The 20,864-nt window shown below is 56.1% G+C and overlaps 1 protein-coding gene across 1 annotated transcript; it reads right to left on the bottom strand.

Annotated features, from left to right (window-relative positions):
- Nucleotides 1-1,463: 1,463 nt before the first annotated feature.
- On the bottom strand, nt 1,464-20,864 carry LOC122378549 (mucin-19-like). Its single transcript, XM_043359749.1, has 9 exons — nt 20,566-20,864; nt 19,636-19,767; nt 19,259-19,475; nt 18,322-18,851; nt 17,992-18,064; nt 17,711-17,748; nt 6,322-6,402; nt 4,002-5,547; nt 1,464-2,479 (listed from the first exon to the last, which is right to left on the bottom strand). The coding sequence occupies exons 2-9, from the start codon at nt 19,762-19,764 to the stop codon at nt 2,412-2,414; spliced, it is 2,682 nt and encodes an 893-aa protein (XP_043215684.1). The 5' UTR covers nt 19,765-19,767; nt 20,566-20,864; the 3' UTR covers nt 1,464-2,411.

Here is a 20,864-nt window from a genome sequence, read left to right as displayed (position 1 = left end):
GTAGGTATTTTATCATCAGAAATTTGTTGAAAATTGAAGAAAAATAAGTTTAAGTGAAATTTCAAAAGAAACGTTGAAATTCCAAAATAAATGAAATAACTTATTTTACTTTCCATTCCTATCCTTTGAAACCATAGTGCATCGTCAAAACATGCCCAACGATCCTGCCTTCTGATTGGTCGAATCCAGGAAGGTTCTACGGAAGTTTCTGACCGATCAATCTGGCGCGAGCGAATGTCGCGGGGAGGGGAAGTGGGACTGGGAGTAGTTGGGGACTGGGGTCATGCCGTTTGCTTTGAGCAAGGCCGTATAAGAGGTCCAATGTTGATGAGGGGTGAGTGAGTCAAATTGACAAGGCATGAGAAAAAAATTATCGAGTGAGCTTGGACGGCGGCATGGTATTTAGCATTCCTGTTGGTGTTCTGTGTTCAGTGTTCAGTGTTCACGGTTCACTTCGTTTGGCTTTTTAAGCAAAATATTCTGGAACACTTGGCACATTTCGGGTACCATTATACAAAAATATGATTCGTCAATATGATTCGTCAATTGCCATTCGCGTCGGATAACCACTGCCATAGACAGCTGCCAAGTGCCACAGGATAACGGGGTAGCTTTCCAAGCCATCCGGTAGAGGGACATTTCTTCACCGCTAGGTGACGCACCTGTCAAGACAGCCCTCCCCCGCAGAGGTGAACCGATGGTGCTGCACTGGTGGTGATTAGAGGGCCAGAGGCCAATTGCTAAGATCGTACGAGCAGCACGGGTGTCAGGCTCGCTCATGTCTCCTCCTGGGCGAGCTTATCAGATGGAGATGGATCCAGTAATAAATGCAGGGAGACATCGCTTATCGCACCAAGCCCACGATCAGGCAAAGCATCCATATCCCACTGCCCAGTGCCCCTAACCCCACTTATCTGGCTCAATGATGCAAAATATGCATATCCGATAGAGCCGTGTCGGTGCCTGTTCTGGCTAGATAACCCGAACCGTAACACCACTCTGCTGGAGGTCCTCATGGACAATGCCATAACGACCTATCTCACAACTTTCAACATAAAAGTAGGTAACATATAACGCGAGGCTCATAATCCCGGCAATCAACAGAGTGTGTGGTGGACTGTGGTTGAACGACTGGCACCAGATCTGGCAATTTTTCGACTGCGGGCGATGGGGGAAAGGCAGGCACGGCTTTGAGCAGTGCCCTCTGGTGGTAATGTCACATTAGGTGAATCGCTTTGAGATCAAAGCGTGAGCTTTTATTGTCCCTCTGTAGCCAAGGCAATTATGAGCAAGTAGCTACAGAGATATTTACGTTTTTTAGCTGACACACAAGGCCAGCTTGAACCTACCAATCACTTTTCTCGACTGGAAGATGAACACCTCTCTATAATAATGCAGTTCTGTTCACACCGTCCCGGCACTCCTGGTATTGTTCATGAGCCGCTACGGACAATAGATACACGTTTCATTATGCAATCATGTATTGACGTTGGAGACAGTCCCGGAGACGCAGCTCCAGAGGCGCAACTCCAGAGGCGCAGCTCCAGAGGCGCAGCTCCAGAGACAGAGCTCAGGAGGCGCAGCTCCGTAGACACAGCTCAGGAGGCGCAGCTCCAGGCGCAGCTCAGGAGGCGCAGCTCCAGAGGCGCAGCTCCAGAGGCGCAGTTCCGTAGACACAGCTCAGGAGGCGCAGCTCCAGGCGCAGCGCAGTTCGATGGGGCTGAGTGGGGGGCCACGGTCCGGCGGCACCGGCCGTGGCCAGCGCAGGGCGACCTGCTGAGGCCGCCCAGAACTTCACAACCGGTGACTCGACAGCGCCCTGAGCAGGGGCGGGGGCGGGGGCGGGGGCGGGGGCGGGGGCGGGGGCGGCACAGCGAACAGCGGGCGGAGGCCGTCGGGGCCGACCGGCCGGGGGGCGGAGACAAGCTCTGCCCGGCGCCGACAGCGGCCAGCCACCGAACACGGCACAGCCGCGGCTCACGGACAACTCTCACACAACTCATCGAGCGCTCACCACTGACAGACCTCGTGCCACACTCCCACCCACGTAACTCACAACTCACTGAGCGCGCACCACTGACAGACGTCTCACTCGGCGGGGGCGGCCGGGCGCGCCGGCGGCTGTCCGAACTCACGCCGCTCACACTCAGTCTGAGGCGCGCCGCACGGCCGCGCAGAGTATCACAGAACGTCCGCAGTCGCAGTCAGTCACCGGGCCGCGCCTCCATCCTCTCAGTCCTCTCCACACCAACGATAACAACTCGGGCGGTCGGCTGACCACCATCCAACAACACACACCTCTCCGCCGGCCGGAGGGGCTCGGTCACACCCCGGCAGGGACCGGGCGCCGGCCACACAGTCTGGGATCACAGCGGTGGGCGCCGGCCGACCGGGGCGGCCCGGCGGCCACATCACAGTCGCTGGGCACGCTGCGGCTCCGAGGACGGCGCGCCGGTCACCCTCACAGCCTCGGCGTACACTGGAACACGATAGAGGGGGTGGTCAGATCACTGATCAAGGGACAGGTTTAGACACCCTCACAGCCTCGGCGTACACTGGAACATGGCAAAGAGAGGGGAGGGGTCAGATCACTGCTCTGGGGAAGGACGTTAGTCACCCTCAAAGCCTCCGCGTACACTGGAACATGGCAGAGACAAAGGGAGGAAGTCACTGCAGTCCGCAACACGACGTGGAAAGGTGATAGTCATACTAGTCTGAAGCACAACGGGGCTAGAGTACTGCAACACAACGAGGAGACAATGATCGTAATGACCGGAGAAACTAAACTCAGTACCCAGTAACACGACTTGACTGAGCAATAATGAGTGAGCATTCATCAGTGTAACGATGGGTGGTGACAGGCGTTAACAGTGACAGTTGGTGAGAGCAAGAACAAACCGCACAAGAAAGCATAACGCCACAGTGAAGTGTGGCAGGGCAGATACGCCGAACAGCCAAGCGGTAAGTTCAGCCCGGGAACCTATCACCTCATCGGTAAAACTCCTCTCCCGTAACACGCCGCAGCTCAAACAGCCACAAACGGCACAGTTAATAATAATTTAATGAGCGAGAGGCGACGCTCCAAAAACAGACGCAATGAAACCGTGACGCCCCGCACATCACCGTGACCCGATAATCACGACAGGGGAGACGACTCCGCGGTTCACTGCGCTATGGTGCATGTGAAAGGTAATTGTAAGTTGAAATGTAACTACGGTATGTAACAATTTACATTACTGTACGCCCAAATGACAAACCACTTGAACATCATCAATCTCAAGAGCGTTTTTATTGTTATTTTTAGGTTCGACGATTTCAGTGATATGTGAGGCCAGGTACAAACTGGATCCAAAAGACAGATTGATATGGATATAACAATATGCTGCCTAAAAGCTGTTAATTTTTCCATAAAATGAAAAAAACAACATTAAAACTGACCTGGTTTGTCGGATAACTTATGTCTGATATATCAAATAATTATACCGTTAACTATTTACGACGCTTAGCGGCGCAACTAGACTATTTGGCCAGTTCAAGTGCACAGGTATGGTGAAACTTTGGTAATGTTTGTTTGTTTGTTGGGGGTTAGGGGCGCGCCGTTGGTAATGTTTCACAGCGTCAGTGCTCTGATGATAACTGGCAGCGAACTTACGTGAACTACTAGACAAGTTACGGACAGCTCAATTCGTCATCACAATCTGCCCACACAAATATAATTGAGTTCACGAAACACAGGATTTACTACTAGCAATACCGATGAACAACGATAACCAAAAGCAGCGTGCAATACCGCTCGGAATGTTACGTGAATACCCCCGATACGCTCTGCAAGCGAAGCAAATATGCAGTTGCACCGGTTTCGGCTCCGATTACATAACAGCACACGAGCCCTACGTGCCCAAATCAAGCTGTCATTTGCGATCAAAAACATCACCCAAACACGTAACGGCCTGCAACCAAACCAGACACGTTTGATAGGGCACGTAGGTACAACCACTCACCTTTAGAGAGGAACACACTGACTTCCTTCCAGTTGAACTGAGAGACATCTACCGGCTGGGCGCGGAACCTTCGACAGAAGCCGTCCACACCAGGCGGCGCTGCCTTGGACTCGGGCTCCTGCTCGGTCTGAGACGGCACCGGGGCGGCGGCCGGCGCCTCGACCTCAGCTGGTGAGGAGGCGGCCTCAGGCTCGGCCTCGGCACAGGGAGTGTCAATGTAGCCGAACTGAATGTCGGCCACCTTCTGTATGCTCGCCGGCCCGGCGGCACCGTTCCCGGACAGCACCGCGGCGGGTATCTCCACCACCGGCGAGCGCTTGGTCCGTGTCACCGCCGCCGCTGCTGCCGCCGCCGCCGACGGGGTGACCCCGTTCACCCTGGCAGCCACTACCACAGTCTGTGCACTGGTTGGTTCGGACACCGCCGGCGCCGCGGGCGAGCTCGCCGTTGATACACGGGACTCAGACGGCGTGACAGTAGCGGCGGCCGGCGCCGGCGCGGGGGAGGACGCGGGGGCCACCACAGCTGCCGTAGGCGCGACCGGCGCCGCCGCAATGGCCGGAAACTCCTCTCGCCGCGCGCTACCGACCCGGGAGTCGAGCGGCTCCGCCCCGCCGCGCAGCAGGGCAGCATGCGCCGGCGGCCGGTCACCAAAAATGGCGCCCACACCGTCAATAAAGTCTGTCTGGGCGGCGGCATCGGCGGGCTTCGGTTTGGCCACGTCGGCCCAGGAGGCTGCCGCCGAGGAGGACGCCGAAAATCCCGGCGACGAGGACGAGATCGAGGAAGCAGACGACGCAGACGATGATGCCGAGTTTGAGGAGGCGGCCGACGCGACGCCGCTGTCGGAGGGCAGCGGCGCGCGGCCGGCCGGCGCGCTGGCGGCACCGTCACTGTCCGCGTCAGAGGTCTCCTCCGAGTTGGCCACACTGCGAGCTGAGTGCGTCTGTCTGCTGGCGGCGCCCGGCCGGCTCGGCCGCCAGCCGGGCGGTCCCGCCGGGGCGTGTTGCGTGTCCAGTGCGGGGCCGGAGCTGGGCCGAGCGGCCGGCCGGCGCCGCTGCCGGCGCGTCACCACGTGGAACTCGCTCTCCTCGGGCACACCGGTCTCGTCTGTCACACTGTAGAAGTCGCGCACGAACCCGTCCCCGGCTGGCGCCGGCGCGGCCGTCACATACGTCACCCCATCGCGGGCCCAGAGCGCCGCCGCGCCGGCCGCCGGGTCACCGCTGACGCGGCTCTGGTCTGCGCCTTCCTCCTCAGCCGGCTGTGACTCGACACTGGAGCTGCGCGAGGCGGCGGCGGGCGCGGCGGCGGCCGACTTGGCGGCCTGGCGGCGGGCGGCGCGCCGATCCTGCCGGCCGGGCCGCTCCTCGGCCGTCCGACGGCCCTTGACCTCCCGGCGGCCGGCGCGCTCCGCCTTGCGACCGTTCTTCTCTGGCGGCGCCGTCAGTTTGGAGCCACCCGACTCGATGAATTGGATGAGGTAGTCGACATTCTTGTCGCCCTGGTAGTTCTCCACAGAGTCGGTGGTAACCAGCGGCTCCACCTGGGGATGGAGGCGGGCGGGGGTCAGTCACCGGCACACATGAGCAGCGGCGGAGCGGTCACCGACACGCCGCTACAGACATCACCAGCGTGAGTGTCACAATTGGACCCAGACGACCGCCACACAGCACGAGACAGGGAACTATTCCCAGTCCACACACGAATATCACAGACACAGACCCGTAACATCGTCCCATATTCAGTCACACAGTCGACAGATATCGTGCACACGCCCTCCGACAGCATTCGCGCATTGATACCGGCCGTCTGGCCCCTATGGCGGTATGACGCGGCGTTAGTGCGGCCGGCCGGCCACCTCCTCAGCCCCTGAGCGCCGGTCCACGGTCGGGATCGATGGCGACCGGCGGGTCTCGACACGGACAGCACCATTACCGACGGAGACGGAGACACAATGGGGACGGCGAGTCAGAACGGAATGAAACGCGACACCGGGACTGGAGTCGGAACGGAGCACAAAAACACCGCAAAACACGCGAACGAACCGACTGTGAAACACCGTGGGAGAGAGGGCGCAGAGGCATGAAAAGAGGAACTACACACAGTTGCAGTCTTTGACCAAATATGGGAATGTTTACGACTCTAAGTGAATGAATGAGCCGGCAACCGCTTGTCAAATGATGGTGACTCATTATCTCTAATCTTATGATCACGGGACTGCACGATAAACAAGTGGTCTTCAGCTGATCGCGAGGCGAGAGTTGCCGTAACGGCGGGTGGGGAGGTCGGATGACCACCCGTCACCCACGTCCCTTACCTTTTTCTTGTTCTTTCGCCGGCCGTTCTCGTGTCGGCTGCTGGTGCTGGAGTTCGTGCTGGCCGCGCTTCCGTCCAGAGTCTGCAGCAGAGAGAGCACAGCTGAACGCTGCTCGGGGGAGAGCCGCGGCGAGGGGGCGGCGGTGACCGAGCCGGCACTGCTCGGCGCCGTCGACCCCACCGCCAGACACATGTCTGAGCCTAGTACAGGCGCTACAGGTCGGTACACGCGGCCCACAGACGGCGGAACACGTCCTCCAACGGCGGGCGCCCGGCGCCGACTGACTACTCAGCTGACTGGCCGCCGCCGCCCTGACTTGCGGTTTACAGCGCGCTCGCGGTCACCACGGGCGGCGGCAGGGAGGGCAGGTCGGGCGGCGTAGCACGCCACTGAGGGGGTAACTCGACTGCCTGAGTCTCACTATACACACTACATGGGGTTAAGTATCATGTCCATTATAATAAGTCCCCGAAAAGGTCAGCCCCAGCACCAGACTATCACACCTGCCCAGCTGTATCGACCGCGCGCCGAGCCTGTTGCATGTACCGACCCCGTCCCAGTCAGCACTTCTACACCGCCCGCGTCCATTGGCAAAACTCGTCAGCATGACCATCGCACCCTGGTGACCAGCAACCGAACACACTTCAGCAGAAAATGACGGCGAACTATCCAGAAAGTCGCCAGCCGCGTGTGGGTGGTGTGAGTCAGCGGGCGGGCCGCGGGCGGTCAGCGTGGCCGCCGACAGGGGGCGCGCCGCGCCGCCTCTGTCCAGGTGCGACTCAGACGCGACGACAACGACGCATCGACGGCGACGGGACAGGGTCGGCCGGGGTGGAGGGAGCCAGACGTAGTGAATCACGTGAAATGTGGAGGGGAGAAGAGCAGAACCAGCCAAGAGCAGACAGAGTCCGAGGGGCGAGGAGGGTCCGTGGCGCGGGGATCCTCTCGAAGCGGCCAGCGCCGGACAAGTCCGGACAGGCCGTATGACAAAGCTAGGGCCTAGGGGTGAGGTAGGGTGACACAAGGCAGGGCAAGAGCCAGACGGTGCTGTTTTCAGGAATTTGACATGACGCAGGCGAGGCAATGACCACACCGGCGGGGTCGTCCTTTGGTACAAACAGGGGAGTTTCGGCAAACACAACACCGGACATTCCCAGTAATGTCGGCGGGTGGATTACAAATTACTCCACTCGGCATCGCGTTGGCTGTTCGCAGGCCGAGACCCAGCCCTACAGGTCATTAGTCAGCATACGAGAAACCGCTGTCGCTGTATCGATATCGATTCCAACAATATTGATTCCGGCATCGGGTCTGTCGCATCCCCAGCTACCTATGGAGTATGGATTATATGCAGTAGGAAGCGATTCCAGTGTCGTGTCTGCCTGATTTGTAGGCAGTGGGCAGCGATTCCAGTGTTGCGTCTGCCAAACACGCCGACAATAGGCACCGATTCCAGTGCGCGCACAACGGACGTGAGTCACCCCGCCAAGGCCAGTCTAACCGCGTGTGACGTAACATTGCGTGCGCCGCAGTCAGCTGGCGCCGTCGAACACGCGGCGCTGAGGCCTTGTGCTGGCGGCGGTACGGTCACTGTTCAGTGTTCACAGTCAGCCACGTCAGCGAGTGGTCAATACAAGCCGCGGGCCGATATTGATTACGGAAACAAAGACAAGACGCGATTTACCAGCTGGCTACACTGGTGACTCGGGGGGGGGGGGGGGTATGTCGGTTTATTTTGTGCATAACAAATACAAATGGCGGAAATATGCATATCGTAAAGAGCTATGTTTGCCAGTAGTCTGGAGAAAGAGAGCATATCCAACCACAGACCCCAACAAGGTCGATTGTGGATTCTGGAACACTGGCCTCGAACCTGTATTTGACCAACAGTTCTAACTCGCCGCATCTGGCCTTTGGTCCCAAACCGCGACTTCAAGAGTCAAAGGTGAACTGATAATGACATCGCCGTGAGAATTCTTATCAGCAGACAGCCGAACATGATTGTCGGAGAGAAGACGACAAAGACAAAGCGGATAAACTATCGTTTTAAGTGGGACTTCGGTCACGATTTTGCCAATATTGCAGATCGAGCTTTTCGTTCAGACAGATTTCCGATCACTAAAAGTGATAATATCTCGTAAAATAACAATATCGTAAAAATGCAGGTGTCTGTTATGTCCTCGAGCCACTTCCGTTATCACAATGTTAAAACCAAAATTACTTATACCTCTAGGTAGTATACCTCGGTTAGGAAGACTATAAGCTAAGTACTTCGTAGTACGGACTATGTCAGTCACATAGCATCGCAGATACTTCCGATCCAATCCATCCAAATTTGAGCGATTAGTCCGTCAGTAAGGAACCACTCAATTTCGGAAAGAAGCCGGCAGTAACGGGTTCAAAATGAACTGTCATTTACCGCCCAGGTGCCATTTATAGTGTCCATAAATAGTGCAGGTAATACGCATAATGTTGGAACCGTGCTACGCTGTTCTGTTCATACATTTTTAAAAGCGCACGGTCCTCGGGGTAAGTGAAATAGTGAACTCATCTCATCAATCATACTTCTCAGTCGCTTCATCTCCGCCCTCCGGTAGAGCAGGCAGCAGGATGGGTACCTAAATTATTTTCCAAATTTCAAGGGAATGTTCACAATGTTCAGGACGAGTGTTCAGGGAACCAGTACCTAAATGGTGTTAACGCAGACTCTATCCACGTAGCATATAAGCGTGACGGGCGGTGGTTGTTCGTGACGGCACAAGGACAGCGTCACGTCACCCAGGCCACGTCACGCCGGACCACGTCACCCAGCGTTACACCATGACCAGCCACGTCACACCAGGCCTAGCCACATCAGCCACCAGGCGGCGCCCGAGCGACCACGTGGGTCCCGCCACGGGACCGGTCGGGCCCACCTCCAGGGAGAACGGCCCAAATAATGGCTGAAATGACGTCACCAGTCACCACAGCCGTCAAGGAAGGAGCCGAAAAGCGGAACCACGCCCGAAAAGCGGTCAGCATCTGAGGAAAACCGGGGCTCACGACCTTCCCTGTCTCACAAACAACTAAGCCGAACAGCACGAACAGAGTATAAACGACTGTGACGATAAGTAGGTTGGATTTTTCATCATCGATTATGTCGGGCGATATCTCACTCGTGACGATCGGACCACTAACCATGGATGACATGGCTTTATGTAACAACTCCAACATCGACAACGCAGGGTGACGTCACTGACAGCAGATCAACTGTGACATCATCCCAACGAGAGCCGACGGATGACGTCACCATCGTCAGCGTCGGTGACGTCATCAAGGTCAGTGACGGCTCGCCGTCCTGCTGGAGTCATTGCGCCGAGTCAGTGAGTCAGAGGAGTCGGTGACTCAGCATAAGAGTGGAGTCAGAGTGGCGCCTGGAGCGGGACCGAGTATGTAGCTATCTATCTATGTACACCTGTAAGCGGTGTGCGGTCTACGACTGGGTGTGATAACTGATAACCACATGACTGCTGATAGGGAGACCGTCGGGCAGGGCCATCGGATATCGCCATCCGCCACCATCGAGACTGGGGGCTGGGGCAGGGCTGGGGGCAGGGGCAGACACCGGGCTAATGGTGCCATCAGCCGGCGCTCGAGTGGGGCCGCCCGACTCCGCGCCTAATGTCGGTCAGATAGACCCATAGACGGCTGATAGACCGCTACGGCACACTTGTGTCGCGTTGTATCCGTGAAGCGACCGTGCGGCATAGTCTGGACTATGCCGCACGGCTATGCCGCCTATGCCGACTATGCCGCCTAACCTACTGATTTATGCCTACCGGGGATAAGGAAACCTAACCTAACCTAACCTAGCCTAGCCTAGCCTAACGATTTTGGATGTTGCGTACTTTGGATGATGCGTCCTTGGATGTTGCGTTTTTGGATGATACGTTTTGGATGTTGCGGTTTTGGATGTTTCGGTTTTGGACGTTGTGAATGCTCCCTATATACCCGATTTTGGACGTATTTTGGACGTTGCGTACTTTGGACGCTGCGGTTTTGGATGTTGCGTACTTTGGATGCTGCGGTTTTGGACGCTTTGATGGTCCCCCGGTTGGGTCGGGTCGGGTCACATCGATATCGGTCACGGATGAACGGCCAAATCCCGCCGGCAGCGCTGAGGGGTTTCGCCGGCTTCCTTCCTCACAGTTACAGCCGTCCGGATGTCTTCCCGACTGTCTCTGGAGGCACAATGGCAAGTGATAACGGGGAGTGGCAAGGCGGCATAATGGCAACACGGAAAGTGGGAAATGAAGTGGAAAGTGAAACCGAACTACCGACAGATACTACACTACGGTGTCAAAAGTTATAACTAAGAAGTCAAAGGACAAAGATGATCGATAATGGGAAATTGAGAGTCGATAGACTGATATAAAAGGCAAGCCAAGCAATCAATAAAACGGTCATTTAATCGTCGCTGGCCCCTTTCAGCCAGATTGAAGGATTTCGCATCTGTTGCACGGGATTTGCAAAGTAAACTGCCATTACAGCCCGAAGGCTTTTCAAGGTGCTCCATTTACCTCCCCCAAATGTGCGCCATTTACCTCCCCCAAACGATCGACCCACCGATGTTCATATCAAGGCCATCCGATGCTCGTCTGCTCCGTGGGCTGCTCCCGGCACAGGTGTGTCGGGGGGGGGGGGGTAGGTCGCCCCGAGGGAGGGGAGGGAGGCCTGCTGCCGCTGTCGCTCAGCATTTGTGCCCGCTCGCTGATCTCTGGTGGCGCTGTCAGTTCTACCAGCTGCCTACCATCTACAGCTGCCGGGACAGCACGGAGGGACGGACACAGGCCGCAGGACGAGCCGTGAGGGTTCTGAGGACCGGGTGTGTAAAAGACGGCACCAGGAAGAGGAACGGGCGACGTAGAGCGGAGGGGGAGGGGGAGGAGGGTGGCATCAGGGACTGGAGCCGGTGTCAACCAACCCTTTGAGCTCTGCAGACCGTATACACTGGACCATACACACTGGGACAAAGAGGTCGAGACGAGGGTCGCATCGGGCTGGGGGAAGCCAGCACGGTGACAATGTTGTGTAAAATCAAAGGAAAATAAGTGGCCCGCTAGTGTAACCTTTGGAAAAATTACCTTCTTAATGATGAAAGCTGTTGACGCTTTCTTTACGCTATGGCTTCTATGGCGCTATAGCTTCCAAACAATTCTTACATATTTTACAGGTCCCAGAGAGGCTCATTAATGCAACTCATCATGTTCCTCAGTACAGCAGTGACTGCAGCGGCTCCCTCCGGCCATAAAAAGAAGACGGACCAGCGTGTTTACCCGTCTGAATTCGGCTCTCACAAAAACGTCGAGCGCCCCGGCCGGGCAGCGGCTGTTTAGACTATCGACTGCGTGAAGGACGCTCTGTCGGCGGTCGACTGGGCGCCGCACACGGCACAGCTAGTCAGTGGCGACTGGTCTGGTATGAGTCTGGACGGTCACCCACCCCGTATCTAGCCATGAAATATACACCAGAGGCGAGCCTGTCATTAGTCACTGCAGTGTATAGTTTCAGTGCATGCTGGGACGAGCCAGCCATCATACGGTCGCTATAAGCAGCCTGTGCTTTCGTATGATCCAACCATATCATAAGACAATATGTGCCGCTATACCGTCAAACTTACTATGGGCTCTGCCCCCCCCCCCCTAGTTGCCAAAGATGACATGTCACCACCTCCAGCCAAACGCAGGGGTGTGTCCGGTGGCAGCCGGGCCTGTCGGTCGTCCAGTGACCCCGACACAGACCGCTGAGTGGGGTGCGGGCCGCCCATCACACTCCGCTCAATGTTAGCTCTCACAGTAAACAGCAGTGATTGATGGCACTGGCGCGTTTCAAAATATATCAGAAGACATGTGCGCTGTATCAAGTGTCGTACAAGTCAGCAAGCCACACCAGTACTATAATCGACATCTCTGAGTGCCATTTAAATTTTAACGCACTCTTGCCTTTTAAACATCCATGTAATTCAAGACGAGAATTTTTTTGCCATCCCCACGTAGCATTCTTAATCATGGTTCGTGGTTGTTGGGCACCCGCATTGCCCGGAAGAAGGGTTAAGTCCATGGGTCGTCCACCGACACCGGTCCCTATACGGTAGCCGGCCGACTCCGAACATAGCCTGAGAGTCATCGACCCGATGACCGTCACACCTCCTACAGAGTTCCAACACGGACGAGTGACGACGCTTCGTCAGCGAGTGTGGTGACGGGCGACGAAAGACGCGTCACGGGCGGCGAAAAACAAAGACGTGACGAGGCGAGTGACGAGTGACGGGAGGCAGTGACGACCGGGCGCCACCCATCGCTGCGCCACCCGGCAGAGACTTGTCCGCTCAAACTGACAAAATTAATGATGCCGAACGTTCTGTCTAACTCTAAATGAAGCTGAGCTTTCTACCTAAATAACAACGAGCGTTCTGCCTAAGTGACGACGAGCGTTATGCCCAAATAACAGCGAGCCTTCCACCTAAATGACACCGAGCCGAGCATGGTTCCAGAGATAGGAGAATGGGGCGGCCTACCACCAATGGTGGGTAACGGAACCGACACATTGACGGGAGGCTGATCATTATCACTTACAAATGCGCATCGGTATTTGTTGGTCAAAAACCGGGGCGAAACCTGAACGCCCGAGTGAAAAACTGGCAGGTTCGCCACCCGGCCATTTTAACGAGTGCAGGGTACAATGTCCCGCACCTGACACAAAGGCTCGTGGTTAATTACTGTTTGAGCCTGAATACTGTGTTACGTGCATGAGCAGCATGACCGTCGGAGCAGACAGGCTGCGGCTGTGAGACTGCGCCGACGGCTTCCAGTTAGAAATGAGATCATATACCCGTCAAACGGCACAAGGCCGGCGCGTGAGACCAGTAACACATCCTGAGAAACATATGGCGGGAGTAAAACAGCCGATTTGAACACAAGGTAGTATTTCCATTCCCAAACATAGGCAAAAAAGGTGCTGAGCGAGACCAATCAGCAAACCTTCAACACCTAGCCATCTTCTGGCCTTCTCTCCCCCGAGCCTCATGCCAAAGAAACTCCGGCCTTCGTCAGTGAATAGCTCCGTATCCGACCTCGGACAAAGAAATCAGCTGGTCTCGGCCGACGGACGGCGGTCCCGGTATTTTCCGACCGCATGGGCGGAAGCCGGGGCGAGGCCGGGCGACAGAGCCGGGTGTGGAAACGACCAGAGTAAACGACCAACCGAAGACCGACGGACTAAGGACCGACCGACTGGTCCTCGATGACTCAGGTCCTCGGGAAGATTGGAGGCAATATCTCGGTCAGGGAACAGTCGGACCGAGCCAGGGGAGGAGACAGGACTGGAAACAAACACGGTCATATGAAGAAAAGACATAGTGATAATATAGAGCATGTAGGTAGCTTCAGTTTCATGGATAGCAGCTGTTCCCAGGGTGACGACGGGTCGGTAGAAGATAGCAGCCTCAGTAGCTAGCCCGGACCCGGTAGCTCAGCAACAGCGTGTCAGCGTGGCCCGCGGCGCCGATCGTCCCGCGGGGGCAGCGGGGCGGGGCGGGGCGGGGCGGGGGCAGAAAAAAGCGTCTCTCTCCGGGCGGTCGGCGGCAGACGGCTCGCGCAGCCGCCGACTGGCCCCGCCGCCAAGGCCGCCATGGAGCGCCGAGCAGACACCGCGCTATCGGGACACACTACCGACAGAGGAGGGAGGGTCGCAGACAGAGCAGCGGGGAGGCGGCCACCAACTGCCACCGGGACGGGCAATGGACTCCGTCTCCAGTGGGGATGGCCAAGACGACAGGGGCTGCCCCTGGCTATACCGGCGGGCCGAGGAAAAGAGATGCAGAGCAGAGAGTCGCCCCCGGACACGCCAGCAGCGGGAGGCTGCAGAGTGCAGTCACGTCCACAGAACGGGTCCGGACGGGCCAGGGCAGCCCCACGTGGTTACCACGCCGCCGAATCAGGAACGGTGACCGCAGCGACCGCAGACCGGCAGAGCAAGGGAGGAGATGGCGGCTAAACGGAGCCGTCGTTACAGATATAACGGGTGAGATAAGTATGCAGTGAGCACCCTCTCTCCGTCTCGCGAGTGACTCACAAATAGGGTGAGTTCGGAGCAGAACTGACTCGGAGATTCGGCTCCCAGGGCTAGAGATTGAGAGCCGAGTCACACTAACGACCCATGCTAATGCTCCCGCATCTCCTCACTCCATAGTCCAACCGCGATCACCTGACTCCGCGATAACGGCCGGGATGGGCGAGTCGGCGCCACCCGCCAGTCCCACTCATCGGACATCAGTTCCTCTCAGAACGAACACCGATAGGTGCGCGGAGAGCTGCCGCTCCGATGATTGCGAACAGGGTCAGATTGTTCAGCGAACAGATCAGAGAGGAGCACGGACACCAAGGGTGTGTTTCCACGGATACCTGTCGATTGATCACGGCCAATATCGAATCAGGAAGTTTCCAGGCGGAAATTGTTGAGCTTATTTGATACATTACTTGCAGTCGAATGCATACAGCTCAAAACGAGGAGTCAAGTTCATAAAGGTAGGTATTCTAAATCTAACTCCAATCACATTTTATACCAGTCCTTATAGTCTCAAGAAGGCAAGGCAAACGTTGGCACCAGCTTTTGATCTATAAGAGAACAGGACTATGCAATTTTCCGTACCAGTATCTCAATCAAATACATTCACCGCAAACAGCCAATATCAGACGTACACCCAGACAGTCTACAGGTCGGTGGGCGGTCCCGTGCCTCAGTTATTGATGAACGTCCTCATTGAAATGACATCCGTATTCCGCCGACGCCAGGCTTGGCCGCGAATTAATGTCGGAACCCACCCGACCGCCTTCAGCCCGATCGATTTAATTACAAGGATTACAGAGTAGATTAAAGCGGTCAGATAACCTGAATATAATTTAAGTGGCACATAATCATCGTCAGAAGTTGAAAATAGATTGTAAAAAGTAGATCACAGGGCTTCCGCCTTCCATAGCCCCAAAAATGTATCGAAGAAACAAAACCAGACCGTTCCGGCTCGTAACCAGCGTGAGAAGTCGGGTCAGGTCGGGTCAGTGTCTCCTACCTGGAAGAAGTGCACCAGATTGGCCGGGTGGATGGCGGTGCCGGCGGGGACCAGCCACTGCAGCCGGGGCGCCGAGGACGTCTCCCTGACCACGGCCGTCTCTCCGTCTCCGCTACGGGCCGGGCACATTGTCTCGGCGCGGCCGGCTCGGCCGGCGCCGCACAGCCTCACTGCCGAGACGCCGCCCCGCCCCGCTCGGCCAGCGACCGACCGACCGGCCGGCAGCGGCGCCCACAGGCACCGGCGCAGGGTCGGCGCTCCGAGCCAGGGGCGCGCACAGGGGGCTGAGAGCGGCGGACGATCGAGCTCCTCACGGTGCAGAGATAACCACTTGTGGCACCCGCAGCCACAGGCCAATGTCAGGCCGCGCAGAAAGCGCCGAACCGGGTCGGAAGGGCGGATCGGCGAGCGCCGCTGCCGCCGGCGGCACTGTTACCAGCTGTACGGACCGGCGCGGCGCGCGGTCGGTCGGTCGGCCGATGCCAGCTGATACCACACGAGTCGGAAGGGCAGAGGCCACGAGCGGCGCGCAGACACACCCCCTGTCGGCGGCCGGGCGGCGACACTGGCCGCTCCCTGCCTGGGTATCAAACCTCCCACCGGTCGGCGTGCCCCGCGACAGCCGGAGCCGGCCCAGGGCAGCTGCTGCCGGCCATCGGCCCCGCCCACCAAACGGACCGGCGGCGCCGGGGGCGTCCCTTGATCGCCATCGGTGTGTGCCCGGCCGTCCAAAAGCCGACGGTAGCTCGCATCATGCGTTCGGCGGCGACCGGCTGCTGCATAAGACATGTAATATATCCCTCTCGGCAAGGCCGCAGCTCATTTCACAGTCAAGCAGGGCGGTGTGGTTTATATAACGTTCTGTTTGAATAATCTCTACGGCACACGGCTGCCGTCATGGATTTATGATGCTCCCATCAAAGCGTATAAATCGCAGGTAGGCGATGGAACGAGTTTAGCGCCATACTATCTGGACTCACCCGGTGCTATCTTGTAAGCCGTTCTCGGATCCTCTGTGACACATGCTCGCTAGGGTCAGCCTTCTGACGGCTGGCCGTGACACGTGGCACAGTAGCGGTACACACGGCCATCCGGGGCCGACGGGGCGTGGCACCGGGTCAACCGCAGGCTCCCACCACCGGGAGACGCCACCCGAACCCCAGCCGGCGGCGCCTGACACCGTGAACCGAGCGACCGGGTAAAGACGCGGTGGCGGCTGCCCCTCCAGCGACCGGGCCGAGACGTGATGACAGCGACCGCTCTCCCGGCATTACACGCCGTGTGGCGATATTGATCACGGACCGACTGAACTCAGCCAGAGTGAGAGTCGGCGAGAGATCACGGAGTACTCACCGGGTCGGGACGCCAGCCGTCACACGGCATGTCAAATGTGACGCCGAGCCGTGACTCCCGTGATACCACCGGCGGTGTGTCACGAACCGTCACGGACTGTCACGGGTCAATGTAAGGAGTGGCGGTCGGGTGGGCGCGGCAGACTATCACATGAGTGCTACTCAGAGCATCTCGGACGGACTGCAAACGGCTCCCACTATCGTACTATCGGATGAACCGGCACTTGAGATAGTCATGGGAGTGGCCCCTTCTACTCAGGTCAATGGCGACGAGACATGTTATGGTGTGCAATATTTGGATCGCAATAGTGAGAAAACGTTCAGTTAAACTCTGTTGATTGCATCATGTTCCGGACCACGATACTATTTCAATTAATCATCCAGTAGTATCTCGTCGATGAAAAGCGATATGTTGCTATCTGGAATGGATAGATCATTTGCAACAGAATGAATTGAGCTCATTCGGTTACTGATACAGGGGATATTGAATCACCGCCTCATGACACTCGTTCGTCAGTCTGCAACTGCACCCTTTACAGCCGTCTTTAACAAACCGACAAACAGCCTCACTATATCAATGAAATCCATCGGGTCAAATATTTGCTCAGGATCGTATGCGCTATCGTTGAATCACCATTCGCCCGTCCAAATAAACCCCGACCGACCGCTCAGTCATATCATCTGCACCGGCCGGCCGGGAAGAACCTATACCGACAACACCGTCCATATTCGCTGCAAGTTGCAACAGAGGGAAGATGCCCAAGGTTCAGCCAATACGATACGTCCAAATGTTGGCACGACCATTGATGACCACTGACTTCTATCTAAAAGGACCCAATGCAGACATAGTACTGGCTTTCAAACTTATTAGCAAACAGGTGTGTTGTGGTTTGGGAGAGTTACGACGGCTGAAGATTCGTCAGCTCCTTACCTGTACCTGTCCACAGCTGCGAGCCATCAGCAGGGCGGCTGGAAAAAAGAATCAAAAGAATTCAGAACGACTGAACCTACGATCACCCTAAACAGAATAATTCAAATAAGTAATATGCATATAATATAGAATCATGTCCATTGGAAAACAGTCCCCAAGATAAAGGTAGTAGCTAAGTGCATGTAGTACTTTATCGGACACAATCACACATACGACACGCCCCAACCCCCTCACAGTCTGCCAAAAACGCTTCTCGCCATAACCGTGCACAAACCACTCACCTTTCGGCAGATCCTCCGCGTTCACACAGCGCAGTACGCCGCGGTCAATGGTTCCCGGGGCCGTCGAGCGCTTCTGAAAACGGCAGAGACAAGCACACAGGTGAAAAGGGGCGGCAGCGCTCTGCAGCGCGATGACAGCTTAACAGCATCTTACACCTCTGCAAGCGGTACCGCATTTGCAGAGGCGATTCCTTTAGCACCTACCAAATCAATATTTGCCTTGATAAGTCTGAAAGCTGTAGCTAACAAAAGTCCATGGCATTCAGCGCCACAGTTAACCATTCTACTCGTTCTCCCCACACACCATCAGCCACTGATGGCGTCACTGACCCGTTTGGGCTCCAGCTCGGAGCTGGCCTGGCGCCGGGCGGCCGCGGTGGCTACCTCGGCCGCCACCGCCGCCACGGTGGCCTGCAGCGCGCCGCCTCCCTCCTCCAGCGACAGCGTGTGCCGCGGCCGCTCGCGCAGACTGGTGCCGCGCTCTGGCGCCTCCTCGGCGGCACAGGGAACGGCCAGGGCGCGCACGGCCAGCCGGGCGGCCGAGTCGTCGTCACTGTCCTCGCCGACGCCCGACATCTGGATGACCACGGTGGCGGCGGCGTCTGGTCGGCCGGGCGCCGCCTGCTGCTCGGTGGGCGCCGCCGCGCCGTCAGGGCTCTGCGCGGCCTCCGCGGCCGGCGGCTGGTCCGCCTGCTGGCTGAGGTTCTGCAGACTGCCGCCCGACTTTGCCGCCGACTCCAGGCCGGTGGCCGACTCGTCGATGGCGCTGAGGTCCTCCAGCGAGCCGCCGGCCTGCTGTATCCGCTGACGGCGCAGTGCCGGCTCGAACGAGCCGCGAGACAGGTTGAAGCAGGAACCGCCTGCCACGGGGATGGACACACGATCAGCCAATGATCGGCAGGTTCACGGTACGGTACGGTACATCGACGGTACGGCTGAAAAACGTAAAAGCAACTAACATTTACCGCTAAAGCGACTGACAAATTTCACAATTGATTAAAAATGATAACTATCGCCGGAAATTGAGCCAACAATGCAACTACAAAGCAAGGTTTAAACGTCAACCACCATATCGCAGCTAACCTAGAAATCAACATGTTATAACAGACAGCAGAGAACTGCAAGTACTCCTTCCCTTACCAGTCCATCTGCCACAGAGTGGAATCCTGAGCACCACAGCAATAGTGACGCCACAGCCCACAGTAGCAAACATCAATCTAACTACTCGCCCACATCGAACACACCCCAGTTGCCCTACCGCCCGTACCTTCGGCGGTGCGCCCGGCCACGCCCTTCCTCTTGCTCTCGGCGGCGCCGGCGCGACTCTCCGCAGCCATATTGTCCAGCGAGTGGCCCCGTCCGGCGGCACTCTGATCGGCGTCTCGGCCCCGGCGCCGCTCGCGCGGCCGGCGGCCCTTCAGCCGGCGGGCGGCGTAACGCGCCTCCTCGCGCGCCTGACACTCCTCCTCCCTCCGGAGCAGCGTCTGCCAGTCAGCGGCCGCACAGCGGTGAGCGACGGTGCTCAGATCACTGACAATAATAACTCAGGTAGCATAACAATGCAGTAAAATGTAAAACATGTGTTAGAAGCATAATGCAGTGTATGATGTGCATGCATAGGGGTCAGCACAAGATGCTACACACCTGAACCTCTGGGGACATATCTGACATATCTCCAGCATGTTTGTAGCTGACCAACTCCTTCAGCATTGACTCCAGCTTGCATGTGGACTTCTCATCCATGCTGGCCTCAGCTGCCTTGCCCTCCTCCATCCTCTGTATAACAGCACAGCGTTAGCACTTTGACATTGACAGACATTGAGGTTGCTCAATGCTCAAGGTCACTACCTATCTAGTATCTCAGAAATGTTTCATAAAAATGAAACATAAAAATGGAGCTTAATTCATAAAGATTCTCTAAAAAGAATCTTTCCAGTTCCACTTACACTTAAAAATGATCCACAAAGTAAGGAGTATCACTTAAATTAGCTTGCTTCTCTTAATGGCAACTTCAAGTTTAGAGGTTTGCAAGACACTCAACCTGCCAACTCATGCTTCTGGTGCATAGGTATAAAGAGAAAGGAATATTACTGCATGTCTTGTATCTCATCCATACCTCATATACGTATTTAATGGCACACAGTGTTGTAATGGTTCTCTACATGCTTTGACTGACATCAACACCATTTTGGGAGTTCAATGCATTATCAAGACTGGCAATGCAGTTATTTTTCTTCCTTGACATGCTTACCATCTTTCAGTATTGGCATCAATTAGGCGACTCATACTATTGCAGATCATGCTCAGTCAGCTAGTCAAGGGCGCTGTTTGGCTGCAGTTTTTTATCAGCAGGCTGCGGGCATACAGATACTGCTGTTTCTTGGCTCCTCATCGGTCAAATTCATGTGGTCTATTCATTTGACCAATGAGAGACCAAGAAGCACCAGCAATAACTTCCATATATGGGAAAACCGACAGCATGCTGACAGCTGATATAAACAGTGACCAAACAGAGCTAGGGACACGTTGCAGTTTCCCCACATAAAATTCAAAACAAAAGAATTACATGCTTACCTCAAGACGATAAGTATATACGAATATACACTACTTCACTCTATTTAAATATTTCAACAAAAGATAAAAAAGCATCATGACACGGTAGCCGGTATCAGTGTGAATTGAAATCAGTTGAAGTGTCAGTATCGGACCGCAGACACTGAACTGAAGAGCCTAGGCAAAATAATCAGATCATCTGTCGCATTCACAAGATGGCTTTTGAAATTTACTGAGAACTTTGAACTTATTGATGAATTTACCATGCAATTTCACAATAAAGGCAACAAAAGATCCTTGTTAAAAGACCCATGTCATGT

This window comes from Amphibalanus amphitrite, unplaced genomic scaffold (assembly GCF_019059575.1).
Source record: "Amphibalanus amphitrite isolate SeventyFive unplaced genomic scaffold, NRLGWU_Aamphi_draft 000061F_arrow, whole genome shotgun sequence".
Taxonomy (NCBI): Eukaryota; Metazoa; Arthropoda; class Thecostraca; order Balanomorpha; family Balanidae; genus Amphibalanus; species Amphibalanus amphitrite.
The sequence above is the reverse complement of the archived record's forward strand: the minus strand, read 5'-3'. Positions and strand labels throughout refer to the sequence as shown.

Bases quoted from the DNA above. Each gene is read 5' to 3' on its own strand.
- LOC122378549 (XM_043359749.1), bottom strand. From the start codon at position 19,764: ATGGAGGAGGGCAAGGCAGCTGAGGCCAGCATGGATGAGAAGTCCACA. The intron at 19,476-19,635 runs GTGTGTAGCATC...GCTGACTGGCAG, and splicing joins ATATGTCCCCAGAGGTTCAG to ACGCTGCTCCGGAGGGAGGA. The intron at 2,480-4,001 runs GTGAGTGGTTGT...ATCGTGTTCCAG, and splicing joins CAGTGTGTTCCTCTCTAAAG to TGTACGCCGAGGCTGTGAGG.